The following is a 23,512-nucleotide window of genomic DNA, read 5'->3' as shown; positions in this document are numbered from 1 at the left end:
TTGGTAACCAAAGTCACCTGGAAAGTTCTGTAGGTGGACCATCAGGTCCTTACCTAGGTAGATGAAGGATGTTGGATTTGGTGAGCTAAGTGGGTCCAGATACTGGGATTCTGCGTTAGGTATGGTATTAGGAAAGCAGATTTCGGGCTTCCAATATCATTTTTCTGTTTTGCACACTGTATGAAATCTTTCACCTAAAGCCATGTCAGAAATGCCAGTAGATGGCTTAATGCCATCTTTCACCTAAAGCCATGCCAGTAATGGCTTAATAAAGACAATGAAACTTCCACCAAGCTGCAAAATCTACAAATGATTTGTTGCAGAAAAGACTGCATCTATTGAATCTAACACTTCAAAACTGGCAAAAAAAAAAATGCTGGATGATGACTTAGTGATTACGTGTGCTGTACATTAATGAAACATTGAGGCTAGGAATTAAACAATTAGCAGATAAAAATGATGTTTCCTTAGCATTTTTACTTGAATCAAGCGAGTGAAAACTACTGCAATTTACTAAAAAAAATCCTTCAAACCCTTGCTTTAAATTAAAATAACTTCTTGGCTGAAATCTTCTAGTCTTGTATCATTTTTTATTCATAACACTGAGTAGCCTCAAAGCCAAAATTCTAATCTTCCATTATGCTTCCAGTGTTCTTAGCTAACATTGTTGAATTTTAATTGTTGACAAGCTGAGCGTATTTAATTTTTTGTACCAAATCTTCTGTAGAATAGTATTAATATTAAATATTAATAGTAAATTAAATAATTTACTATACTCAATAGTAAATTGATTATTAAAATATTCTAGAAAATACTGATATTAATCCTGTGTTTGTTCCAACTTTATAGATAAATAGATGTGTCTGTATTCCACATTTTATATTGAGATTTCAGCCACGTATATAACATTGTTAAGAGAGTGGATTATAATTTGGATTGTATAGTCGGACCAAGAAAAAGCTAAAGTGCTGAAAGATTTTTTTTTAACATGCAATCTAAAATGTACTTAGATATTTTTGCCATTTATAACAGTTGGAATTTTTGTCTTTTTAATATAATACAATTTAATGTCCTACTATCTCATGCTAAAATATAGCTTTTTCTTCAATCTAATTGTTGTATTACTTAATATTCCTTCAAATATGCTTCATCATAGAAATTTAATACTTCTTGGGGGAGGCGCCATCTAGGTGGGCTAGGCCTCACCAGCAGAACTATTTTCATGTTCTTTTAGACCTAAATAAAACAAACTGTAGTGATTAGATTAAAGGTCATGTTAAATAACTGCAGCTCTGCTATTAGTATACCATGTTTCTCCAACAATACGGCCTCCACCAATAGGAAGGCCCAGCATGATTTCTAGGCATGAGGTGAAATTAAGCTCCACCCCCCAAATTTAGGCCTATTCAAACCATGCTTTTCCCCGCCATTTCTCACATCGTTCGTTAGAACTACATGAGGTGAAGAGAAATGGGCGGGGGAAGGGCGGGGGGGATGGAGAGAAAACTTGCCTTTAGGAGTGCGCTGCAGGTAGCCTAGGCTAGAATACCCCAATAGCCGATAGAAGCTCCCTGAAGGCAGAGTCCCCAGCCGCTTCAGGGCAAGGCGTGGTTGCCCATGTCCCCTCGCCTTTAGGCAGTCTCTTTCGGGCAATGGAAACTCCCCAAATGCAGTCACCAGCCACTTCGATCGGCTGGTAGAAGCGGCCTTGGGGCGAGCGCACACACATACACACACTCCCCTCGCCACAAGGCCGCTTCTACTGGCCGATTAAAGTGGCTGGTGACTGCATTTGGGGAGCTTCCATTGCCCAAAAGAGACTGCCTAAAGGCAAGGGGATATGGGCAGCCATGCCTTGCCCTGAAGCGGCTGGGGACTCTGCCTTCAAGGGAGCTTTCGTCTGCTGAAAGAAGCAGCCTCGCGGCGAGGGGAATGTGTGTGTGTGTGCGCTTGCCCCGAGGCCACTTCTACTGGCCGATTGAAGTGGCTGGTGACTGCATTTGTTGAGCTTCCATCACCCAAAAGAGACTGTCTAAAGGCGAAGGGACACGGGCAGCCATGCCATGCCCTGAAGCAGCTGGGGACTCTGCCTTCAGGGAGCTTTCATCGGCCGATAGAAGCGGCCTCACGGCGAAGTACATGCATATGGGCTGCTCTAGGTGGGGGAGGAAATTAAGTTACCCCCGAAAAGATGGCCTAGCCGTTTTATCAGGGGTCAAAAAAAAATAAGGCCCGGCCTTATTTTGTGAGAAACACGGCAGTAGATGAACCTTTGTAGTGATGAATGAATATTTAAGTAATAATTGACTGCCAACATGTTACATAATAAAGAGCTACTTAGAAACGTTAATATAATTTGGAATTTCTGTGGTACCAGACTAAAATTGCTTAAACCTCAATTAGGTGATCTCAGATGGAAGTACTTGCAGATTTCGAAGTTTCATTAAGAAGAATCGTGAAGGACTTAAGAAAGTGGATCAGCAGAATGCTACGCCATTGCATCATGCTGCAGGAAGAGGTCAACTTGAGTTAATGCAAATGATCATGGATGATTCTTCATTTGAAGGTGCCAAAATCAATTGTGATTAAGGCTGGATGCAAATTCAGTAGCTCAGGAGGACAGTGAAGAGTAAATTATCATTTATCATGTATCATGCTGAGTACTGTGACTCATAAAACATGATAATCATTAACCACACACTGCTGGGACACATCATTCTGCTGCACTCAAAAATGACTATTTATGTATGTATCTCTCTATGTGTAACTGTAGACTCATATTTATTTGAAAAGTTTTGTGATTAAAGAAATTAATCAGAAGAAAGTTGCTTCATCTCCACACAGACAGGTATATTTTTCTCCAAGCATTCTTCTTTATTTTAAAGTTATCAGAAACGTAGGCAATGCAAGTTTGGTTGGTGCATACCTCTCCATGTTCAGATGAAGCAACTTTTTTCTAATTAGTTTCTTTAATTACAAAACTTTTCAAATAAATATGAGTTTGCATGTGCACACAGAGAGATGGCTACTACTAAAATGGGAAACAGTGATTTGCACCAATCTTGTTTGATCCATGTACAATTTTCCAATTGGGAAAAATATATTAAGGAGAGAACAGAATGTTAGAATACGAAAGCGGAAAGAAACTATACCAGTTATCTGATAATCTTCTGAAAAGTTCCCATCTGACAGGATCTGGAAATCAACAAGTCCAAACAGAGCGATCTGTTGAGTAATCATCATGCTTTGTATATGTTATTGCAAGAGATGGTGCAGATGATGGATACGTTTAGCCATTGCTTTTGCTATTGCTCCAAATTTAAGGAGCTGGGTAAATTGTTTCTATAATCAAAGCCGTGTGTTTAGTGGAAGTCCAGTTGTTAGCATATTCTGGAGGTCTTCCCTTCCATTTTAAATGTTTGCATATTTTGCAGAACTTAGGAAATAGCTTTTTAGATTCTGATTATCTACTAAGATTATGATATTGGAGGCTGACTATTAGAGAGGGATTGTAGGAGGCAGATAACATTTCCTTATTAGAATGGACGAGTGTATGGAATTTAATATATGTGATTCATGTAGTTTTGCAAAAGAAGGAAACAAGAAAAGAAAATAGAAGCACCTCACAGAATATTGCTCCTGGTGTTCGATGTGACATAGCAATAGCTTCTTGATGGAAAATTATAATATATTCACAAATACATATACAGCCAGTTCTTGACTCACAAGTATTCGTTTAGCAACCATTCTAACTTACAATGATGCTAAAAGTGATTTATGATTGGTTATCATACTTATGACTGTCACAGCATTGCCGTAGTGATGTGATCACAATTTGGGTGCTTGGTTATGGCACTTATTTATAACAGTTGCAGTTGGGATCATGTGATTGGTATTTGGGACCTTCACAGCCAGTTCCTTACAATGGACAGAGTAAATGGAAATTTGGATTCATTTAATGACAGTGTGTTTTGTTTAAAGACCATGGCAAAAAAGGTTGTAAAATCAGGCATGGTCATATGATAAGTCACATCACATAGTGATTACAAGCATGCACATATATTTGATGGTTTAAATGCAGAATCATGAGAATACATACAGAATAAGATTTTTGCTGTAAAGCTTGGTTTTAAATTTATATTTCCATTTACAGTTCATTACAGTAGTATTATATAAAATATAATATCATTTTATGTGAAATAAAAGTGAAAAATAAAAGTGTGAAGCAACATTTACTCAATTTTCCTGTCTTGGCATAGCTCTAAATGTAACAGACTCATCTGGAAATACACCACTGCACTGGGCTACAAAAGAACAACAGACAGAAAGTGTTAAATTACTTCTCCGCAGAGGGGCCAACCCAAACATCCTTAATTCCAATCTGATTTCTCCACTTCACTGGGCTGTGCTGTATCTTTTAAATGATTTAGTTAAGGTAAAGCTCCATTTCCAAATGTATATGCATATAAGTTAATGAAGTTAAAAAATAAGATCATCTCATGGATATTTATAGGAATTAATGTGAATAAATGTGAATTAATATGCTATATCTTGATTTTTGGAAATGCTGAACTATATCCAGATGACATATGCTGCTTCTTATTACCTCTACTCCTAAGTAGAAGCTAAGCTAAACTTTCAAATTCTGATATTGTTCTTCAGTTTTTAAAAGCAACCAGGTAACCGAAATTAGAAATTTTGTTTTATTCATTGAAGGCAAAATACAGAGGATAGTCTAAAACTAGTTTTAAAAATTTGGCTTTCAGGAAAAAGTTTCTTTTCGATACTTCGAGTCCTATTGATTCCTGGTGAGTGCCTGGACAGTTTTTTTTTTATTGGCAGTGGTTTGCCTCCTTTCCAGGGTTGAGAGAAGATGATTGACCCAAGGTCACCCAGCTGGTTTCATGCCTAAGGTGGGACTAGAACTCACAGTCTCTTGGTTTCTAGCCATTAACCATTACCCTAAACTAGCTCTATTAGGAATTTATATTGAAGATAGTGGGTGTTCTGATGTAATGAAGCTAAAGGGATAGAAAGTGTAGGACAGGAGTCCCCAAGCCCCAGGACACGGATTGGTACCAGTCCGCAGCCTGTTGTGAACTGAGTGGCAGAAGCGAAGCTTCATTTGTGCATGTACGAGGTCTAGGTTGCACGCACAAAACCATCCCCTTTGCCGTGCTGCTGCCACTGCTACTAGTCGGTGGAGCCAGAAAGGTTGGGGACCACTGGGGTAGGGCTCAGGATCAAGAAGCACAGTGATCTTGACAAACTGGAAGCTAAGATTTGTCACGAATGAAGGCAATTAGATCTTGCTAAGATTTATTCCTTAATAAAGTTTTCTAATGAAAAAAGATGATACCATTTGGTGTTGCATATGTATAGCTGAAAGTTAGTTTGATGCTGTGGTTTGAAGGGAAGGGAAGAGTGGAAAGGTGGTAGGCGGAGTGGGACAACGGTAGGCAAGCAGGAAGATTTCTGATGTTCCCTAATGGTTTCCACAAACCTTCAGGCCTAACTCTGAGTTTAACACAACGATTTCTGACTTTTTTTACACTACAGAAAACTCAGTCTTAATTGAAGCCAGTGTTATATAGTAACTTACATATAAGGTATATCTAAACAACGTTGGATTGCTATAGGATCCTGGAAGTCTAGAGTATATTCACTCAATTTACAACAAGAGCTACTATTTATTTGAACTTCTAGACTCAAATGCAATATTGGAATATTCCTGTAATACAGTATCGCAGTGAACATTGGAAATGGGATGTAAAAGACATCAAAACAGGTTGTCATTAACTCTACTAATTGCATACTAATTTTAAGGCACAACCCTAAATCACAAATCTGGTCAGAAACATCAAGTGATCTATCACTGGAGAATGCACTAAGACTAAGCCTGCCAGGTTTGATCATATGAGTGCTTGTTATGGTTACAGTATATTCTCTCCAAGAATAGTATAACAGTGAGTTGACAGGAAACATTTACATTTTATTTGAATATTTAGATTTTCCTTGAATGCAGCACTGTGGATGTAAATCTGGAAGGAGAGTCTGGGAATACACCTATATTACTAGCATGTTACAAAGATAATGCAGAAGCACTGAAACTTCTGGTATGTATAACAAATGTGTATATATTTTTGTCAGTGTGCTTGAATTATCCTTTGTCTACTACTTACATTACCTTTTTATAACTTCGTGTTCTTGAGGGTTGCGATATTGAAATGCTATTCCTTTTCATAGTGGAGTATCCACGCAGTTTACAGAATCAGAATATTGCCTCCAACAATCTGGGTCTTAATTTTACTGACCTTCCTTGGAAAGATGGAACGCTAAGTCAACCTTGAGTCAGTCAGAATCAAAATGCTGACAGTTGGCCTGCAATATTGCATTCTAACCACTGTGCCACTGTGGCTCTTTTTTACAACCTCATTTTACAAACTTTTTTGTGGCAGTTGTTAAACAAACACAGCTGTTGTTAAGGTTTCCAGAAAAATATAATAAATTGCAGTCAATGACCCACAGGGAGGGAGAGACATTGGAACTTCGATTCCATTGGATGGGTTCGTTAGAACTTCAAATGGTCACTAATTTACCGGCTATAAGTTAAGGATTATCTGTAATGTGATCTATGTTGCTTGGTGTGTAAGTATAACATAGCTGTTAGAGATTTATTGTATTTTCTGTGGTATATTTTTATTACTGCAATTATTGTTTTAACCTGATTTGCATATGCCACTCAGAGCACATAATAATTGGAGCAGCATATAAATTCAGTAAATAAAAAGGTCTAAACTGAGTCTTCTAAACAGGTGGAATTGAATCAAGTGGCATCTTATTGCAATAAGTTACACATTTGTCTTGTTCTTTTGTTCCTGCAAATTTTGATCACCTTATCCATGCCTGAAGGGAAGAGATTGACTATATGGGAACTCTCGTAATTCCTCCATCATCCCAGGGAAATTTAGGATAATCTTTCTTTGTTGAAGATGGTGTACTTGCTCCATTCTTTCTCATTTGTGGGCCTCAATTACACAATTGGGAGAGATAGCCAGCTAAAACACATTTGTATCAATTAGGCAGTGTTTAAGATTTTCATTTCTTACAATCTATTATGGTCGTGCATGCAATAAGTGTGTGTGTAAAGTTTTCTTGCCATTTCATAACTGGTTCTCTTTCTTGAAGATTGAAAATGGTGGTGACATTGCTAAAGCGAACAATATGGGCTTTATGCCAGTCCATGCAGCTGCCTTTTCTGGTTCGAAATTATGTTTGGAGATTATTATAAAGCGAGGTAAATGCATTTAGGGAATTATCCATTAATATTGTTTACAATTGAAGTAGCACTCAGACATGACCCCTTAAAATATTATAGCATTGTAGGGTTTAAGTGGCTGTAAAGTATGTGAGTGTAATAGCCATTAATATGAAAAGGGCAACAGATGATAGCATGTGTTATTCTGCAAGACTCCTGAGACAGGAAGAGGAATAGGGAAGTGATACAAAAGGGGAAATGCTGCCTAATGCGCATAATTTTTTGCTATTGGTAAAGTACTTTATTTTTAAAAAGTGTTAAAATGTTATAAGAGTTATATTACTATTACTACTCAAAATAATGAAAAATAAGGAGCTTGGAACAGGATTACAGGTAGTCCTCAACTTATGACCACAATTGAGCTCAAAATTTATGTTGCTAAGTGAGACATTTGTTAAGTGTCTCACTTAGCAACAGTTGTAATTTTACAACTTTTCTTGCTGTAGTTGTTAAGTGAATCGTTGCAGTTATTAAGTTAGTAACCTGGTTGTTAAGTGAATCTAACTTCCTCATTAACTTTGCTTGTCAGAAGATCATAAAGGGTGATCACATGATCCCAAGACACTGAAACTGTCATAAATATGAACCAGTTGACTGTGCGGATGCTGCAATGGTCGTAAGTGTGAAAAAGTCACTTTTTTCATGGCTATTGTAACTTTGAACAGTTACTAAACAATCTGTTGTAAGTCAAGGACTACCTGTACAACAGCTAGATTGCAAAGAAGTAACTAGATGGTAGCAGAGAGACATACAGAAAAATGTAACACTTTGCTAACACTTTAATGGTTATTTGGAATTTTAAAGCCCATGTTGGTTAGTTCTAGATTGGAGTGGACAGTTATTGCCTGCTCCTGTATTAAAATGTATTTTTGTATGTAGTACAATTGATTTTATAAACAAAAGAAGGAAGGAAGGAACAACATAGAGGTTTTATGATGACACAGCACTTAATAGAGGATTTATGATGACACTGCACCTCCGCCAGGACTCCTTGCTTTAGAATGCTTACAGTTTTGATAAGCTTTGTGGGCTGAATAAAATCTTGTAAAATGCACAGAAGTTGTCAAATATTTGAATAAACTTTTATATAATTTAATTTTTATATTTATTATTAAACATTTTATGATTTTAATAGGAACAACCAAATCAGTAAATTCATTAATTAATACCCTTTATTCTTCTTTTATTATAAAACTATATCATTTTTTTATTTTTTAAGGTGAAGAACTTGGGTATTCACCTGCAAATCATATTAATTTTACTAATAATAAGAAATGTAGCCCTCTTCATCTAGCAGTCCAAAGCAGAGACTTGGAAATGATTAAAATGTGCATTGAATATGGAGCACAGATTGATCTGAAACAGGTAAAATCTAATAAAACAAATGTTTATTTCACTACATCGATTGTGATAAACACAAACAGTTTTAAATTCCTGTTGAAAGAATTAGATATTGCACATAATTAATACATTGTGATATTTTATTGTATGTTTAGTTATTCCAATTCTATCCTTATAATTTAGTAACTCTTGGAAGCTTCTGCAATAGGAAAAAATATATTTATTTTATATTTCTTTTTTCATACACTGAAATAGCGTTTCTTTTTTTTCTTTTTTTGTACACTTCCTGCTCTCTATTTAATGTAAAAACAAACAAACAGATATTTCTAAGTATCCTGCATGATGGCTGGAAGTTTTTGAATTGAAATTCAGCAAGATATGAAGAGCAATATATTCTACATTTATTTTGCAAAAAAGAAATGTTGCCTATAAACTGAATATGTATAGAATCAAAAAGGAAGTATCTAGATTACTTCTGTAAAATTGAATTCTATATAATTAATAAGACTTCAGAAATATTTGGTATAGAGATTAATTGTAAATTTTCTTTTGGTATATATCTCCACTTATAGATTGACAACTGCACAGCTCTTCATTTTGCTGCTACCCAAGGAGCTACTGAGATTCTCAAGTTAATGATGTCATCTTATACAGGAGAGGATCCTATCATTAATGCATTAGATGGAAGTAAGGAAACATTGCTCCATAGGTAAGGATTTTACTTAGGTTCCTTATATTGTTTATGATGTGGTATTTTCTTACTAATTTTTCCCAACAATGTGAAGTTTTTTTGCATTGGTTTCAATAGCCATGTTTCACTGGACTCATCATCTAGCCAGGGGTGTCAAACTCACGTCATCATGGTGGCATCACATGATGTATCAGAACTTTTTTCTCCCTTCATTAAACCGGGCATGGGCCAGTGTGTGACACATCCAGCCCACAGGCTGGGAGTTTGACACTCCTGATCTAGGCCTTTGGCAAGGGTGAGACCTCATTTCATTGACATCTTTTATTGATTTTGTTGTATTTTCTTTTTTTTATTATTGTTATGAACTGCCCCGAGTTTTTGAGAATCAGGCAGGATGCAAATTTATCAAATAATAATTGTATAACAGAATAGAAGAAAAAGAAATGTAGAAAATCTCAAAACACAAAGTCATGCAAACGGAAGTAGAAGGACTATAGCTAAAGAAAGCAAAGTTAGTATCAATAATGATAAGCACCTTGGGGGCAATTCCAAAATATCTGGAGCACCATCGGCATTGACAAAATCACCATTAGTCAATTGCTAAAAGCAACTTTACTTGGAACAGCTTACATTCTGCAATTATACTTTTAAGGCCATCAAATAACACCTGCCTGTCCCAGATCCTTGGGAAAGACTGGCTGGCTGGATAAAGATGCAAATCCAGTCTAAACATCTGGCTGACTGGGCAACTAGTCATAATAGTAATTAGGCATCCTTAGAACACTGGTATTACTATTAAGTTACTGGGACTAAACAGCTCGTGGATTTTAGTTATGATAATCATGAAAAGCCCTTTGTCATGCTGAACAACAATAAGGGAACAACATTACAGTTGGAAGTTCATATATTGTGTACTTGGAAGAGTTTTTATTCTATCATGATTGGAAAGTACAACTGATAAAAACTAGTACATCAAAAACAAAAGATAATTTTTATTTCACTATTATGTGCTCATTGTGACATTTTGGTTTGCCGTTCCTTTTTTTTATGCTAGGGCTGCATTGTTTGATCACTGTGAACTGGCAGAATATCTCATTTCAAAGGTAAACATTTAGCTTTAATTGAAATTTTAAATGAACAGCAATAAAGATTGATATTAAACTTACGGCAAGTTTGCATTGTAACATGCACTAAGACATGATTTAAAAATTCATTTCCTGTTTAGCTGATATATTACAATAGGAATGCAAATATTAGGAATATATAAGTTCAATGGTGCTAATACCCTTTTATGGTATCAATGTAGGTTAAATGCTGCCAGTGTATCAGTTGTAAGAAACTATACTACATTGTCACAGCATCCAAATTAAATGGTTTGACCAATACAATAACAACAGAAGTCAGTAAAAACATCTTCTTGAATATAATATTATGCTATTCTTTGTTAATATGTCTGCTGTTATGATTAATTTGAGTAGGGAAATAGACTATGCCATTCAAAACAAAGAACACTTAAACACATACATAATATAAATCCATTTATTTATAATATTGTACATAATATTGTATATAATATATACAATACTGATAGCAGGTGGACCAAGGCAGTCAGAATTGATTCCACTTGATAAAAAGTGTCCATGAAAGAGACCTAAAATGATGAATTGATGACATCAGCAAGTATTGTGGCCCCAATTGGCAAAAGAAAGCTCACAACCGTATTGGTTGGAAACAGGCCTTCATCCTGCAGAGGATAAACAATGGCTAAAATAATGATGAGGATGATATAAATCTGGTGTGGGTATATACATATAAGTTTGAATGTGTGTGTATACATACATACATGCATACATAGTTACATGCATACATACATACATATATACAGTCTAATTACCTAAGTTGTCATTAGTATCTATCTATCTATTACTGTACTTTTGATGGACTTTTCATTACAGGGAGCAAATATTGATAGTGTTGACATTGAGGGTCGTACACCATTACTACTTGCCACTTCTTGTGCATCATGGAAAATTGTGAATCTGTTACTTTCAAAAGGTACAAAATAAGCAAAACCGACTTCATGAGCAATATCAATGTTAATTAAAATTGTTGGTCAGTAGTTTTGAAATTGAAATCTGTTTTTCGTATTAGGAGCAAATGTAGAATTAAAAGATTTGCTTGGTCGGAATTTTTTACATCTAACTGTCCTACAACCTGGAGGGTTACAGCATCTGAATGAACATTTTTTGAAGGTAAAGAAAATTTGTGGAACTATTAATAACCAATTGTCTAATATATTTTAAGAACTAATACAGCTAGTCCTTGAGTTACAACAGTTCATTTAGTGATCATGTGAATGTTTGAAGTTACAACAGCACTGAAAAAATTGACTTATGACCATTTTTCACACTTACGACGGTTGCAGCATTCCCATGGTCATGTGATTTACATTTGGATACTTGACAACTAGTTCATATTTATGACAGTTGCAGCATCCTGGGGTCATGTGATCCTCTTTTGCGGCTTTCTGACAAGCAAAGTCAATGGGGAAGCCAGATTCACTTAATAACCATATTACTAATTTTAACAATTGCAGTGATTCACATAAGAAATGTGGCAAGAAAAGTCATAAAATGAGGCAAAACTCACTTAAAACATTTCTCATTTAGCAACATAAATTCTGGGCTCAGTTGTGGTCATAAGTAGAGGACTACCTGTATTTTTATTTTTTTCATGGCATTTAACATATTTATTTAAGCCCAGTTTGGTCTAGTGAGTAAGTCACCAGGCTAGAGAACAAGAGACTGTGAGTTCAAGTTCTGTGTTAAGTATGAAAGCAAATTGGGTAACTTTGGGCCAGTCACTCTCTTTCAATCCAACTCACCGCACAGGGTTGTTCTGTGGTGAAAATAGGAGGCGGGAAGTGTGTTTGATATGTCTGCAGCCCTGAGTTATTTGTAAAAATAATAGGCGGAATACAAATAAATAAATAATACATAGGATGAAATATTACTGCTGGTATTGCAGATTATATATAAAAATATAGTTCAATTGCAAACATTTCGTGGTTTTTATTTTTTGTTTTAATCTACTTTTTTCAACTGAATATCACTTTTCAATACCTCTCAGCAGAGAAATCCAAGTGTTCTCTAGAGCTATACCATGAAAGTACGAAAGCTCATTAGGAAGGTATATTCCAAATTCAAGGCAGTAAACAATATCAAAATTCCTTATGGCAAATCACTCTGTTGGAATATTAAAGCATTAAATTATATTCATTCATTCCAAAAGTGAACTTGGAATTATAACAAACTAAAGCATTGAAAACATGTTGTAAATACAACATCAGCCGATTTTATACTGGAACATTGTTTTGTGATCTTTAGTAACATATCAGTTAGGATGTAAGTTCAAAATAACTTTCTAATGTCTCTAGAATTCTATTAAAAGATACCACTTTTATATCTGACAGATGAAACATATTGAATATCTTATAAATGAGGAGGATCAGGAAGGATGCACTCCTTTACATTATGCATCCAAACAAGGCATACCCCTTTCTGTGAACATCCTTCTTAAAATGAATGTTTCTGTATACTCTAAAAGCAGAGACAAGAAATCTCCATTACATTTCGCAGCAAGGTAAGACTGAAAATCTATTTGACCATTTTCTATTCCAAACTTTATCCTTAATAACCGGACATGTATCTTTCATACAGCTATGGACGAATCAACACGTGTCTTCGACTTCTGGAGGCTATGGAAGATACCAGACTGTTGAATGAAGGAGACAAGAAGGGGATGACACCTTTACATCTGGCTGCTCAAAACGGACATGAGAAGGTAGTCCAGTTTCTCCTAAAGAAAGGTGCCCTCTTTCTTTGGTAGGTAAATTGCCAGATTCTGTTATTATAGCCTATCTCACTGGTGGCTAATCTTTTTGGGCTCCTTTGTCAAAAATTGTGTGCGTGCTAGTGTGCACGCATGCACTTGTGTGCCAGCACCCAGAATGCACTGTGTGCCTCCCTCCCCATGCCCCCTGTGCATGCATGCACAATCTACCCCGCCACCCCCTTACCTGTACTGTGCCTCACAGCTGATTTTTGGGCTGGTTTGAGGCCTTTTTCAGCCTCCCAGCCTCTGCAAGGCTTTTCAGGCCAAATTATAGGCCCATTTCATCACTTCCAGTATTACAGCATGCCACTTGCAGCATGCATGCCATAGGTTCGCCATCATGGGCCTATCTCAATAAAGCATAGTTCTGGTCTTTCTGTAGGGTTGACTTCCTGATGTTTACACTTAAGTGAGGCTGACATAACAATCTATACATTTCGGCCCCCAATTACACATATTTGATATACATATGTTTATTATTAAGGAACAAATTATTCCGGAAATACAATCGTGGGTAAGAAAGTACGACTTTTGTCTCAACATACGCCCACACAAAAATCATCACAATGATGTAATCTCCAATTATAACTTCAAAAAAGGCAACTATGATCTTATAGACAACGATCTCTCATCCCTTGATTGGCAATCTCTATTCACTGGATGTAATACTGTTGAAGACCATTACAACATATTTTTACTTGAAGTCAAAAGAGTCATCAAACTATATGTACCAACAACAACTCCCAAAGCAAACAAACAAAAAAACCAGATTACCCATAACAATAAGGAAACTTCAATCCAAAAAGAGATCACTCTGGCTGAAAAACAAATCTGGTCACGTTGCCAACTTCAAAAGCCGATACAAAAATTTATGCCACCAGATAAAGATTGAATGCACCAATTATCACATTAAACAAGAAAACCTTCTAGGCACCAATTCTACCTGCGCTTTCTACAATTTTGTAAACAACAAACTAAAAGACTTAAGGCCCATCCCACCCCTGATAGGACCTAATGGTAAAGACTGCAACAACGACACCATTAAAGCCAACATCTTTAACACATTCTTTGTATTTTTAAACAGCAATGGATCATGCCCAGTATTTCCTAGCCGAACCACAGAAAACTACAGTGATCTAATACATATCGATTTTACAGAAGACAAGGTTGAAAAAGCACTACGCAATCTAAAACCATCTCTATTGGACCGGACACAATATGAGCCTACTTCCTAAAAAAGCTATCAACTGCCATAGTAGAACCTCTAAGCATCATCTTTGAAAAATCTTTCAGGACCAGCTCCATGCCTAACCGATGGTCACAAGCCATGGTCATCCCCATCTTCAAAAAGGGAGACCCCAGCCTAGTTGAAAATTACAGACCAATCTCCTTATGCTACGTCACCTGTAAAGTCATGGAATCAATTATTAACCAATCCATTATCCTCCATTTAGAGACAAACAACCTACTCTCTAATAAACAATTTGGTTTCAGAAAAAAACTATCCTGTAATCTGCAACTCTTACACTGCAAAAACATATGGACTACACAACTCGACCAGGACAAAACAATAAACACACTCTACATAGACTTCTGTAAAGCCTTTGATTCAGTGGTACACAACAAACTACTCCTAAAACTAAAATCTTATGGTATCTCTGGACAACTGCATAACTGGATAGAAGCATTCCTGTCAAACAGACAAAAAAAGTCAAAATTGGGAGCGTCCTATCAAATTCTGTACCTGTCAACAGTGGTGTCCCCCAAGGCAGTGTTCTAGGACCAACTCTCTTCATACTCTACATAAATGACCTCTGTGATCATATTAAGAGCAACTGCGTTCCTTTCGCTGATGATGTAAAGTTGTTCAATACCACAGACAATACTGCTGCCCTTCAAAAAGATCTTGACTATGTATCAGAATGGTCAAACAAATGGCAACTTCAAATCTCAGCAAATAAATGCTCTGTCTTACATATTGGCAAAAGAAATCAGAAAATAAATTATAAGCTGAATAGTCAAGACCTTGTTGATGATCCAAGCTCTGTAAAGGACCTTGGAATACTCATCTCTAATGATCTAAGTGCTAGAGCCCACTGTAACTACATAGCCAAAAAGGCATTAAGAGTTGTTAACCTAATCCTATGTAGCTTTTTCTCTGGTAATATCACACTACTAATTACAGCATACAAAACATTTGCTAGACCAATACTCAAATACAGCTCATCAGTCTGGAACCCACATTACGTATCTGATATTAGCACAGTTGAGAAAGTCCAGAAATATTTCACAAGAAGAGTTCTCTACTCCTCTACTTGTTGTAGAATACCTTATGCCACCAGACTTGAAATTCTAGACCTAGAAAACCTTGAAATTCTAGACCTAGAAAACCTTGAAATTCTAGACCTAAAAAACCACCGTCTCCGGTCTGATCTAAATATGGTATATAAAATCTTACATTGCAATGACTTAACTGTCAATGAATACTTCAGCTTCAACCATAACACAAGAGCACACAATAGAGTGGTCAATGTCTGGAAAACTCCACCTGACTCTGTGGTTTCTTCCCCAAACCCCAAAAACTTTAACTTGTCTACTATTGACCTCACCCCTTTCCTAAGAGGTCTGTAGGGGGCGTGCATAAGCGCACCAACATGCCTACTGTCCCTGTCCTATTGTTTATTTTATTTTTCTTATATGTACCCATTTCATGTATTCATAACTATGTATATACTTATACCTATTATCTTATAAGCGATTGACAAATCAAATAAATAAATAAATAAAATACATCCTCTTTTGAGTGCCATGGACTCAGGACATAGTTAAAAATCATCTGTCCATTAGCAGTTCTTAAAAGTAGGTTGTTGTTAGCATTGAGGGTCAAACACCATTATTATTGCCACTTCTTTTATATAGCAACACCCCCCCCCACACACACATAGGGACTTATATTCAATTGTTATAACAAAGTGAGAATGTTTTATTCTGTTTTTTTTTTTCATAAGTGATTATAAAGGCTGGACAGCTTTGCATCATGCTGCTTTTGGTGGATATACTCGCACAATGCAGATTATTTTGAATACTAACATGAAAATCACCGATAAAGTAAATGACGAAGGGGTAAGTCTCTCTGTAATTTTTAGTTATAATGGTAACATTAAACTTTAGTTTACTTTAGAACTATGCAATTCAGTGGGCTCTTACATGATATTGGAATTCAAATAATTTGTTTCAATTGTTATCACATACTTGCAAGGGTGCATGTAGCTATTACTAAAACAGGACTGCTTTCTATCACTTGCCTTGATTCTAGGTAACTGAGCACAAAGCATTGTAGTTGCTTGTCATTCTTTTGGCCAGAATGGCTATGCCACTATTTTCAGTTATTTCTATTAGAGCCATGTCCAGAACGTCATTAGGTGTTCACATGTGTCTGGAAAAAAATAATATACTAAATTGATGTAAATCACTTATATCAGAAAATATATCCTTTCCAAAATTGAGATGTTGTATATTTATTAAGTTAAAACATTAATATCAGAGCTATGGTACTTTTACAATCTTTACAATATTATTTTCTTAACTATTCCCATAGTCCAATATAACCAATGTGCCTGTAAAATAGTCAGATTCCAGGATTTTGCAGTAGAATCCAAAACTGATATCTTTAACTTGAAAGCATTTACCCAAACACATACTTATATAGGTTACTATATTCTTCCCAAAAGAAACCAAAACTGGACATGACCAAAACATGTGTATTAATATAGCTTCAATTTTTTTACACTACTAACAGGGAAAAATCTATTTTTCTCTTTTTGAATATGGTACATTATTTGAGTAATCCAATCCAAAGTATTGTAGGTTTACATTGCCATTGCAAGGCAAATAAAATTCTAAATCTGATTGCTGTTGAAAGTCCTTAAAATAATACTTTATAAACCACTGTAATTCTGGAATGTCTTAACACACATTTTTAAAGTCGAGTTTTTCATAAAGTTAAAGTTAAATATTTAGAAGACTCAGAGTCAAAATGTAATCTCAGTCTCAGCATGCCCCAAATATATCTAGCTACTTGTAAACCGGGGAGTTTATTTACTGTATGTTGACTTAAATAAAAAGATACATAATAACTTTCAAGTAAAACGTGCAGAGGTTGGTATTTATTAAATTCTAATTCCTCATAAATATAGCAATAACACTTAAACTTATATACCACCTCATAGTGCTTTACACCTCTTACTGAACAGTTTACAAATGTCAGCATATTGCCTCCAACAATCTGTGTCCTCATTTTACCGATCTTGGAAAGATGGAAGGCTGAATTAACCTTGAGTTGATTAGGATCAAACTGCTGGCAGTGAGCAGAGTTAGCCTGCAATACTGCACTCTAACCACTGCACCACCATGGCTTGATAAATGTTCAATTATATTTTTGGAAATATGGTAAGATAAAACCTCCTTCATTAAATATGTATCAACCAAATGTTATTAATTATGATAAGATTTGGCAACACCTAATCAATGTAATGGGATTTTTGTCCATCTATTAATATCTGTAAGATTTCATACCAGTTTCCATATATTAGTAATATTTTTGATATAGTTAACTTTTTGTAAAGTACAACAGTGAATTTCCTGTTTATCATAAATAAAATGTTTGAATAATTGTTCATTTCTTAGAAGTAAATGCTATTCAGTATGTACAGAAATGAAGCTACAGATGATATCAACGATTCTGAGTTTCATTTAAAAAGATGGATTTCAAAATGAATCTCTAACCCACCTTCCTGCATTGTGGACATTCCAGAAGGATTGTTGCACAACTAAGCAGTAGAATGTTTAAGCTTGAAATTTGTCAGATGAAAATATAGAAGCAAAGACAGTGATGTACCAGTGAAAAAAAATACAGCAGTCTCAGCACCATGTACTGTTTGTTTGATAGAAAAATGGCATTATTTTAATGAATTGTTCTTGGGGTGGATGTGGGGAAAGAACACAGCTCTTCATCTTGCTGCCAGTGAAGGCCACGCAAAAGCAGTGATATTACTTCTTGATGACAATGCCAAAATTCTCCTGAACAGAGCTGAAGCTTCTTTCCTTCATGAAGCCATACACAATGGTCGAAAAGATGTTGTAAATGCTATCATTTTACATAAAAGGTAAGCCTTCCTAAATCGGTTTAGGAGTTTTCTCTCTTTCTCTTCTAAAGTACTGGTCACTCTTCCCAGTCCTGTGTCATTGGCTGATTCCCATAACGAATGACTAGCCAGTCTCTGAAATCCACTACCTAATTCCCATCATGAAATGAAAAGATAATTAAGAAGGCCAACTACAACTTTTATTTACTACTGAACATCTCCTATTGAAAGTCAAAGGTCCTGATATTATATTTCTTTCTTTGATATTTTTCCTGACCCAGTGCAGAACTTTCTATTTATCTCTGCTAAATTCTATTCATTGCAGTGAAACTTCAGTTAAACATGAGCCAACAGTTAAATATAGTTACTAAAAAGACAAATGTTATCTTCTATGCATTAATCACCTGAAATATCGAGTCCAGATCATGCGTAGTCATTTTCCATTCCACTCTTCCCTGGTTGAACATCGCTTGCAGTATTTAGTCTGGTTCCGGGTATCATAGCTGAAAAGGATATTAATTAAGTTCAGATGAGAACTACTAAAATGGTAAGGGACCCGGAAACCATGAAAAATGGGTAAAAAAGATTTACTCTCCAAAAGAGACAATTGAAAGGAATTATTTGTTTATAAAATTTATGCTCACCTCAGTTTTTAACATATTCTTGGTGTGATTATAGGTAATCAAGCTAATAAAACAATAATTATACAAATTACAGTAATATCAGAAATTATAATAAAAATTAAACTCCACTGGTGCTGCTGACACAAGTCAATGTTTTTAAAAAATATTTTTTTTAATTTTTATATTTTAAAAAACATCTCCTTTAGCGAACAATGCAGTTCCAGGTTTTTACATTTCAATACAAACATGACCATAGTTGCATATTCATCTTTCTTACTCAATTTCATATCACATTATTACTTATTCTATTTCCCTTTGAATATTCTCAAATATTAAATTCATTACACTTATTTTACACAATTCCGGTTCATATCTTAACTTATTTCATTTTTCTTAAAATATTCTCATATCTTATCTTACAATATTATCTAAGATTCTTATTTCATTTCTATATTCATTACACATATTGCTTTTATCTGTCACATTTGCAATTTTATCACAAACTGTTATTCCATTAATTATTCTATAAATTTCATCTTTATTCAAAAAGTTGTCAATTCGAGCTTGCTACCTATTTACCTTATACATTCCTTCAATTTATTCCCTTTAATTCATTATAAAAATTTACCATAGTTTATCATTTTTAAATTACCACATACTAATTACTAACAATATTATCCTAACTACTACATATCACATATGCATATATATTTTAAGTCATATTCCGCATGGTATTCTTTTTCTCAATTACTTTATAAATAATCTATACATTCCAAAAATATTAATCTATTCAATTAATTGTAGAAACTGATATTAATCTTTCCATTACAATGCTCATAATTCATTTTAACTTTATTCATTGCTTTATTAAATATCAATTAATATTCTTATAATAAAATCCCATTTCCATATCTATTTCAATAAGATCTATATCCTGTTTAACAATAATTCTTAAAGAAAAAAATATCAGTTCCAATCTTATCTATTTTTAAATCCATATTCTTATATAACTCAACAAATTACCTTGCAGAATCCCCCTCCCTATTCTTCTTCTACCCATTGTCTCTCATCCTCCTGACTGTATAATTTCTTTTCATTCTTGTTTGATTTCTGCCTCCCTTCATTTTCTGGTCCTTTCTCTTAATTCCCCTTTTTTCCTTTATTATTTCCCTCCATTTCTTATTCCAATTATTTATTAATTAAACTCCATTAGTGCTGCTGACGCAAGTCAATTTCTGATGATCTTCTAGAAAAGAACTTGTCCAGTTGCAGAAGGCCACACAAGGGAACAAGCTCTTCCACAGAAGGCATGTCCCTACTGAAAATGCCTATCATATCCCCCTCCCTATCACATCCTCCCCCCCAGAATAAGTAAGGAATATTAAAAGGCACTATTATAATCTCAATGGAAAATGTTTTTAGAATTCAAAATCCTACATTATGTGTTATGGTTTAATGTTAGTCTAATATAGTATAAACTTAATAGCATTTCTCATTTTATAAGAAAATGAGTTTTGTGCTATATTTCAATATAGTCCCATTGGTATACAAATCAATTTAAAGAACGTACATCAACTCTGGATCACAGGCAACTCAGAGTATTAATTTCCCTTTCTGAATCAGCTTAATATACCTATATAGGTTTTTTCACCCTTCCTGTTATAGTTATAATATAGAGTATACTCACAAAGCGCTAGACATAGGAGTAGGAAGCCAATGCTTAGCTAATTTAAGTAATTTTTCCCACATAACATATAATAGCAATAGTATGTCATGCTTACATAACTATACAAAGCTGTGACATACCACTTGACTTCAAGAATTGTTAAGACCTTGCTATATCATACAGCATGCCTAGCCTACTCATTTTCACTTCGTTATGAAAGTGTCTGTAATTGAACTACACATCAACATTTTTGCAGTAATCCTTTTAAAAACATGCATGTTTTGATCAGGTAGTGGCATGTGGTCTTGTCTGCTTTTGAAGCTAAACAGGGTAGGGCCTGCTTAGTATTTGGATGGGAGTGAATGGCAAACCACTTCTATACTGTTTCTAAGAAAACTGCATGGAATCACCCTGAATGGAGCTTACCTCAAATGATACTTTATCCTTATCAAATATACAGCAATGTATTTTTCTTCAATCACTACAAATACCTATTCTGAACCCTTTCAACTTATTTTCTTTTTCAGATGGGAAGAATCAATAATAACATTTTCTCATCATTCTTCTACAAACAAATGTGCAATAATAGAGATGGTTGAATATCTTCCTGAATGTTTAAAAGTAAGCTTATATTTAGCAAGTAACGTAACTTTTAAGAAAGCCAGAACTGGAAGGTTACCGCCCTCTACCCAAAATTAAAGCAATGTCAAGCTACTTCCATATTGTTATGCAAAAAACAAAATAGAATTCTGTCCAGGAAATCCTAGGTGTTTTTCTTTAAAAATATTGAGTTGCATACAAGAGTTCAACCCTTGAATTATTAAAAAAAAAATCAAGTTTTTAGTTTTTCCAATTTGTGACCTCGTTATATCCCCAGTTTGGGAAAATCTGGAGCTACAATCCAGTTTGGGAGAGTCTGGAACTACAATCCCAAAGGGCATAAAGTTGAAGAAGACTGAGACAATAGCATCGTGTGAAATTAGTGCATATTTGAGTATACCTCTCTTCATGTTTATTTTGATCCAACTTGTAGATGTTCCTTATGCCATGAATAAGCTTTAATATGTCCTATTTCTTTCCTATGTTATTGTTTCTATCACTGATTACAGTTGGTAGTACATTTTTAACATCACCACAAAAAGAACTAATTTTACATATATAAGTCCAAATCTTCTGATAATAAAATAAAGAATGATTCCAAAACACCAGACTATTCTCTTGGCAGAGAAGAATGAATGCCCATTTTGAACAAATCTGTTTGTCAGGCTGTTTTACTTTCACCATTCTAAGATACAATCACTGAATTTATACTTTAAATAGATTGACTTGAATAAGAAATTTCAAAATCACCATTTTCTGGAACTAGGATCAAACTAAATTTTAAACACGTTGATGAGTGTGTGTATTAAAACTTACCTCCATCATTGTGTTATTGGCCATGGAAATGCTATCCTAAATTTTAATGGGAGTTTTAATTCTGGAGGCAATAGGAGTGCATCTTACCCTTTATATTATTATTATAGGGAAAGATTAAGGCTGCTCTTAATGTCATGATTAAACTTTGAAATCCTAAACATGTCTTCTAAATAGACTAATCTTTGCCATATGTCTCTGAACCTAAAACAAAAACAAATCCTTAATGTGCTTTTGAATATGAAAAATTAAAAACCACTTTAGTTTAGATTTACTTTTCATCATTCAGAATGAATGTTCCACACTGTATAATGTGGTTGCATAACTGTGTTAGTAATTTTTTAAAAAAACATAGAAATGTTTCTCTATTTCTGCTTAGTTGGTTTTAGACAATTGCATTATTGAATCACCCGATGAAAAAGGATCTAAAGACTTCTGTGTAAGTAAAATCCAAAGCAGTTTTATCTACTAAGGAATTTTAGAATTAATAAAGCAATTTGATATACTAATGATCTTTGATTCTTATACAAGAAACCTATAGTCAGTTGTTATATATCAAGTTAGATAATGTGTTTTAACTACTATTTAATTGGAATTCACTGAAAAAAAATCAGTTGAATTTGCATATTACATTAAACTATAGTTTATTATAAATTAAATCTCAGAAACAAGCTTGTACTTCCATGCTCTTTTCTGTTCTCCTTTACAAAGAAGCATAGTGAAATGGAGATTCCCATATTATGCATATATATGTATATGTATATATGCATATATGTGTGTGTATATAAAAATAAGTTTGAGAAGCAATATATTAAATTTAATTAACTAATGTTGATTTAATTAAAATTGTTTAATTTTGAAGAATAGTTTACAGGATTATTATATGACCATGATTTAAAATGACATATAATTGTCACCAAAATGTAAATTAAGTTTAGCGCTAATGTCCAAATTGAAATATATACTGTCAATAGTAAATATTACATCATAACTTTATAAACACACAAATCCCTTAAATTCCTTAATTTCCCTGAATTGAAGAAATTATAATATCAAAGTTTGTGTGGCAGGTACATGTGTGCATTACTGTGTACATGCTTGTACCCTGAATATATTTATTGAAATAATTGTGGCATAGTAAGTAAATAAGCTTGCAAACCATAATCATTGGCAATCATGATTATGACTATTTTTCCTGAGATTTTAGAAGAGATTTAAACTAAATCTTTTAAAAGTGTTATGTATTACAAATTTATTCCAAAATTGAGCTGTGTTGATTCATATTTGCATAGATTGAATATAACTTCAGATATCTTCAGTGTCCACTGAAACTTAAGAAGAAATGTAAAGAGAATGAGGAAATAGTTTATGAGCCACTTGTTGCTTTAAATGTAAGTTATGCTTATGTGAAATCATACCTAA

General features: G+C 34.4%; 1 protein-coding gene across 1 annotated transcript in view; it reads left to right on the top strand.

Annotated features, from left to right (window-relative positions):
• TRPA1 (transient receptor potential cation channel subfamily A member 1) overlaps positions 1-23,512 on the top strand; it is a 43,981-nt gene that overhangs the window by 4,078 nt on the left and 16,391 nt on the right. The window contains exons 3-18 of the mRNA XM_087931380.1: positions 2,404-2,566; positions 4,260-4,435; positions 6,009-6,116; positions 7,189-7,297; positions 8,538-8,683; positions 9,232-9,368; positions 10,405-10,453; positions 11,306-11,405; positions 11,502-11,602; positions 12,823-12,992; positions 13,070-13,234; positions 16,253-16,367; positions 18,243-18,409; positions 21,205-21,298; positions 22,470-22,529; positions 23,383-23,481. Coding sequence (XP_087787506.1) covers positions 2,404-2,566; positions 4,260-4,435; positions 6,009-6,116; positions 7,189-7,297; positions 8,538-8,683; positions 9,232-9,368; positions 10,405-10,453; positions 11,306-11,405; positions 11,502-11,602; positions 12,823-12,992; positions 13,070-13,234; positions 16,253-16,367; positions 18,243-18,409; positions 21,205-21,298; positions 22,470-22,529; positions 23,383-23,481 — 1,959 coding nt within the window. The remainder of the gene's footprint in view (positions 1-2,403; positions 2,567-4,259; positions 4,436-6,008; positions 6,117-7,188; positions 7,298-8,537; positions 8,684-9,231; positions 9,369-10,404; positions 10,454-11,305; positions 11,406-11,501; positions 11,603-12,822; positions 12,993-13,069; positions 13,235-16,252; positions 16,368-18,242; positions 18,410-21,204; positions 21,299-22,469; positions 22,530-23,382; positions 23,482-23,512) is intronic.

This window comes from Pseudonaja textilis, chromosome 3 (genome assembly GCF_049901715.1).
Source record: "Pseudonaja textilis isolate UNSWEBS1 chromosome 3, rPseTex1.2, whole genome shotgun sequence".
Taxonomy (NCBI): domain Eukaryota; kingdom Metazoa; phylum Chordata; class Lepidosauria; order Squamata; family Elapidae; genus Pseudonaja; species Pseudonaja textilis.
The sequence above is the reverse complement of the archived record's forward strand: the minus strand, read 5'-3'. Positions and strand labels throughout refer to the sequence as shown.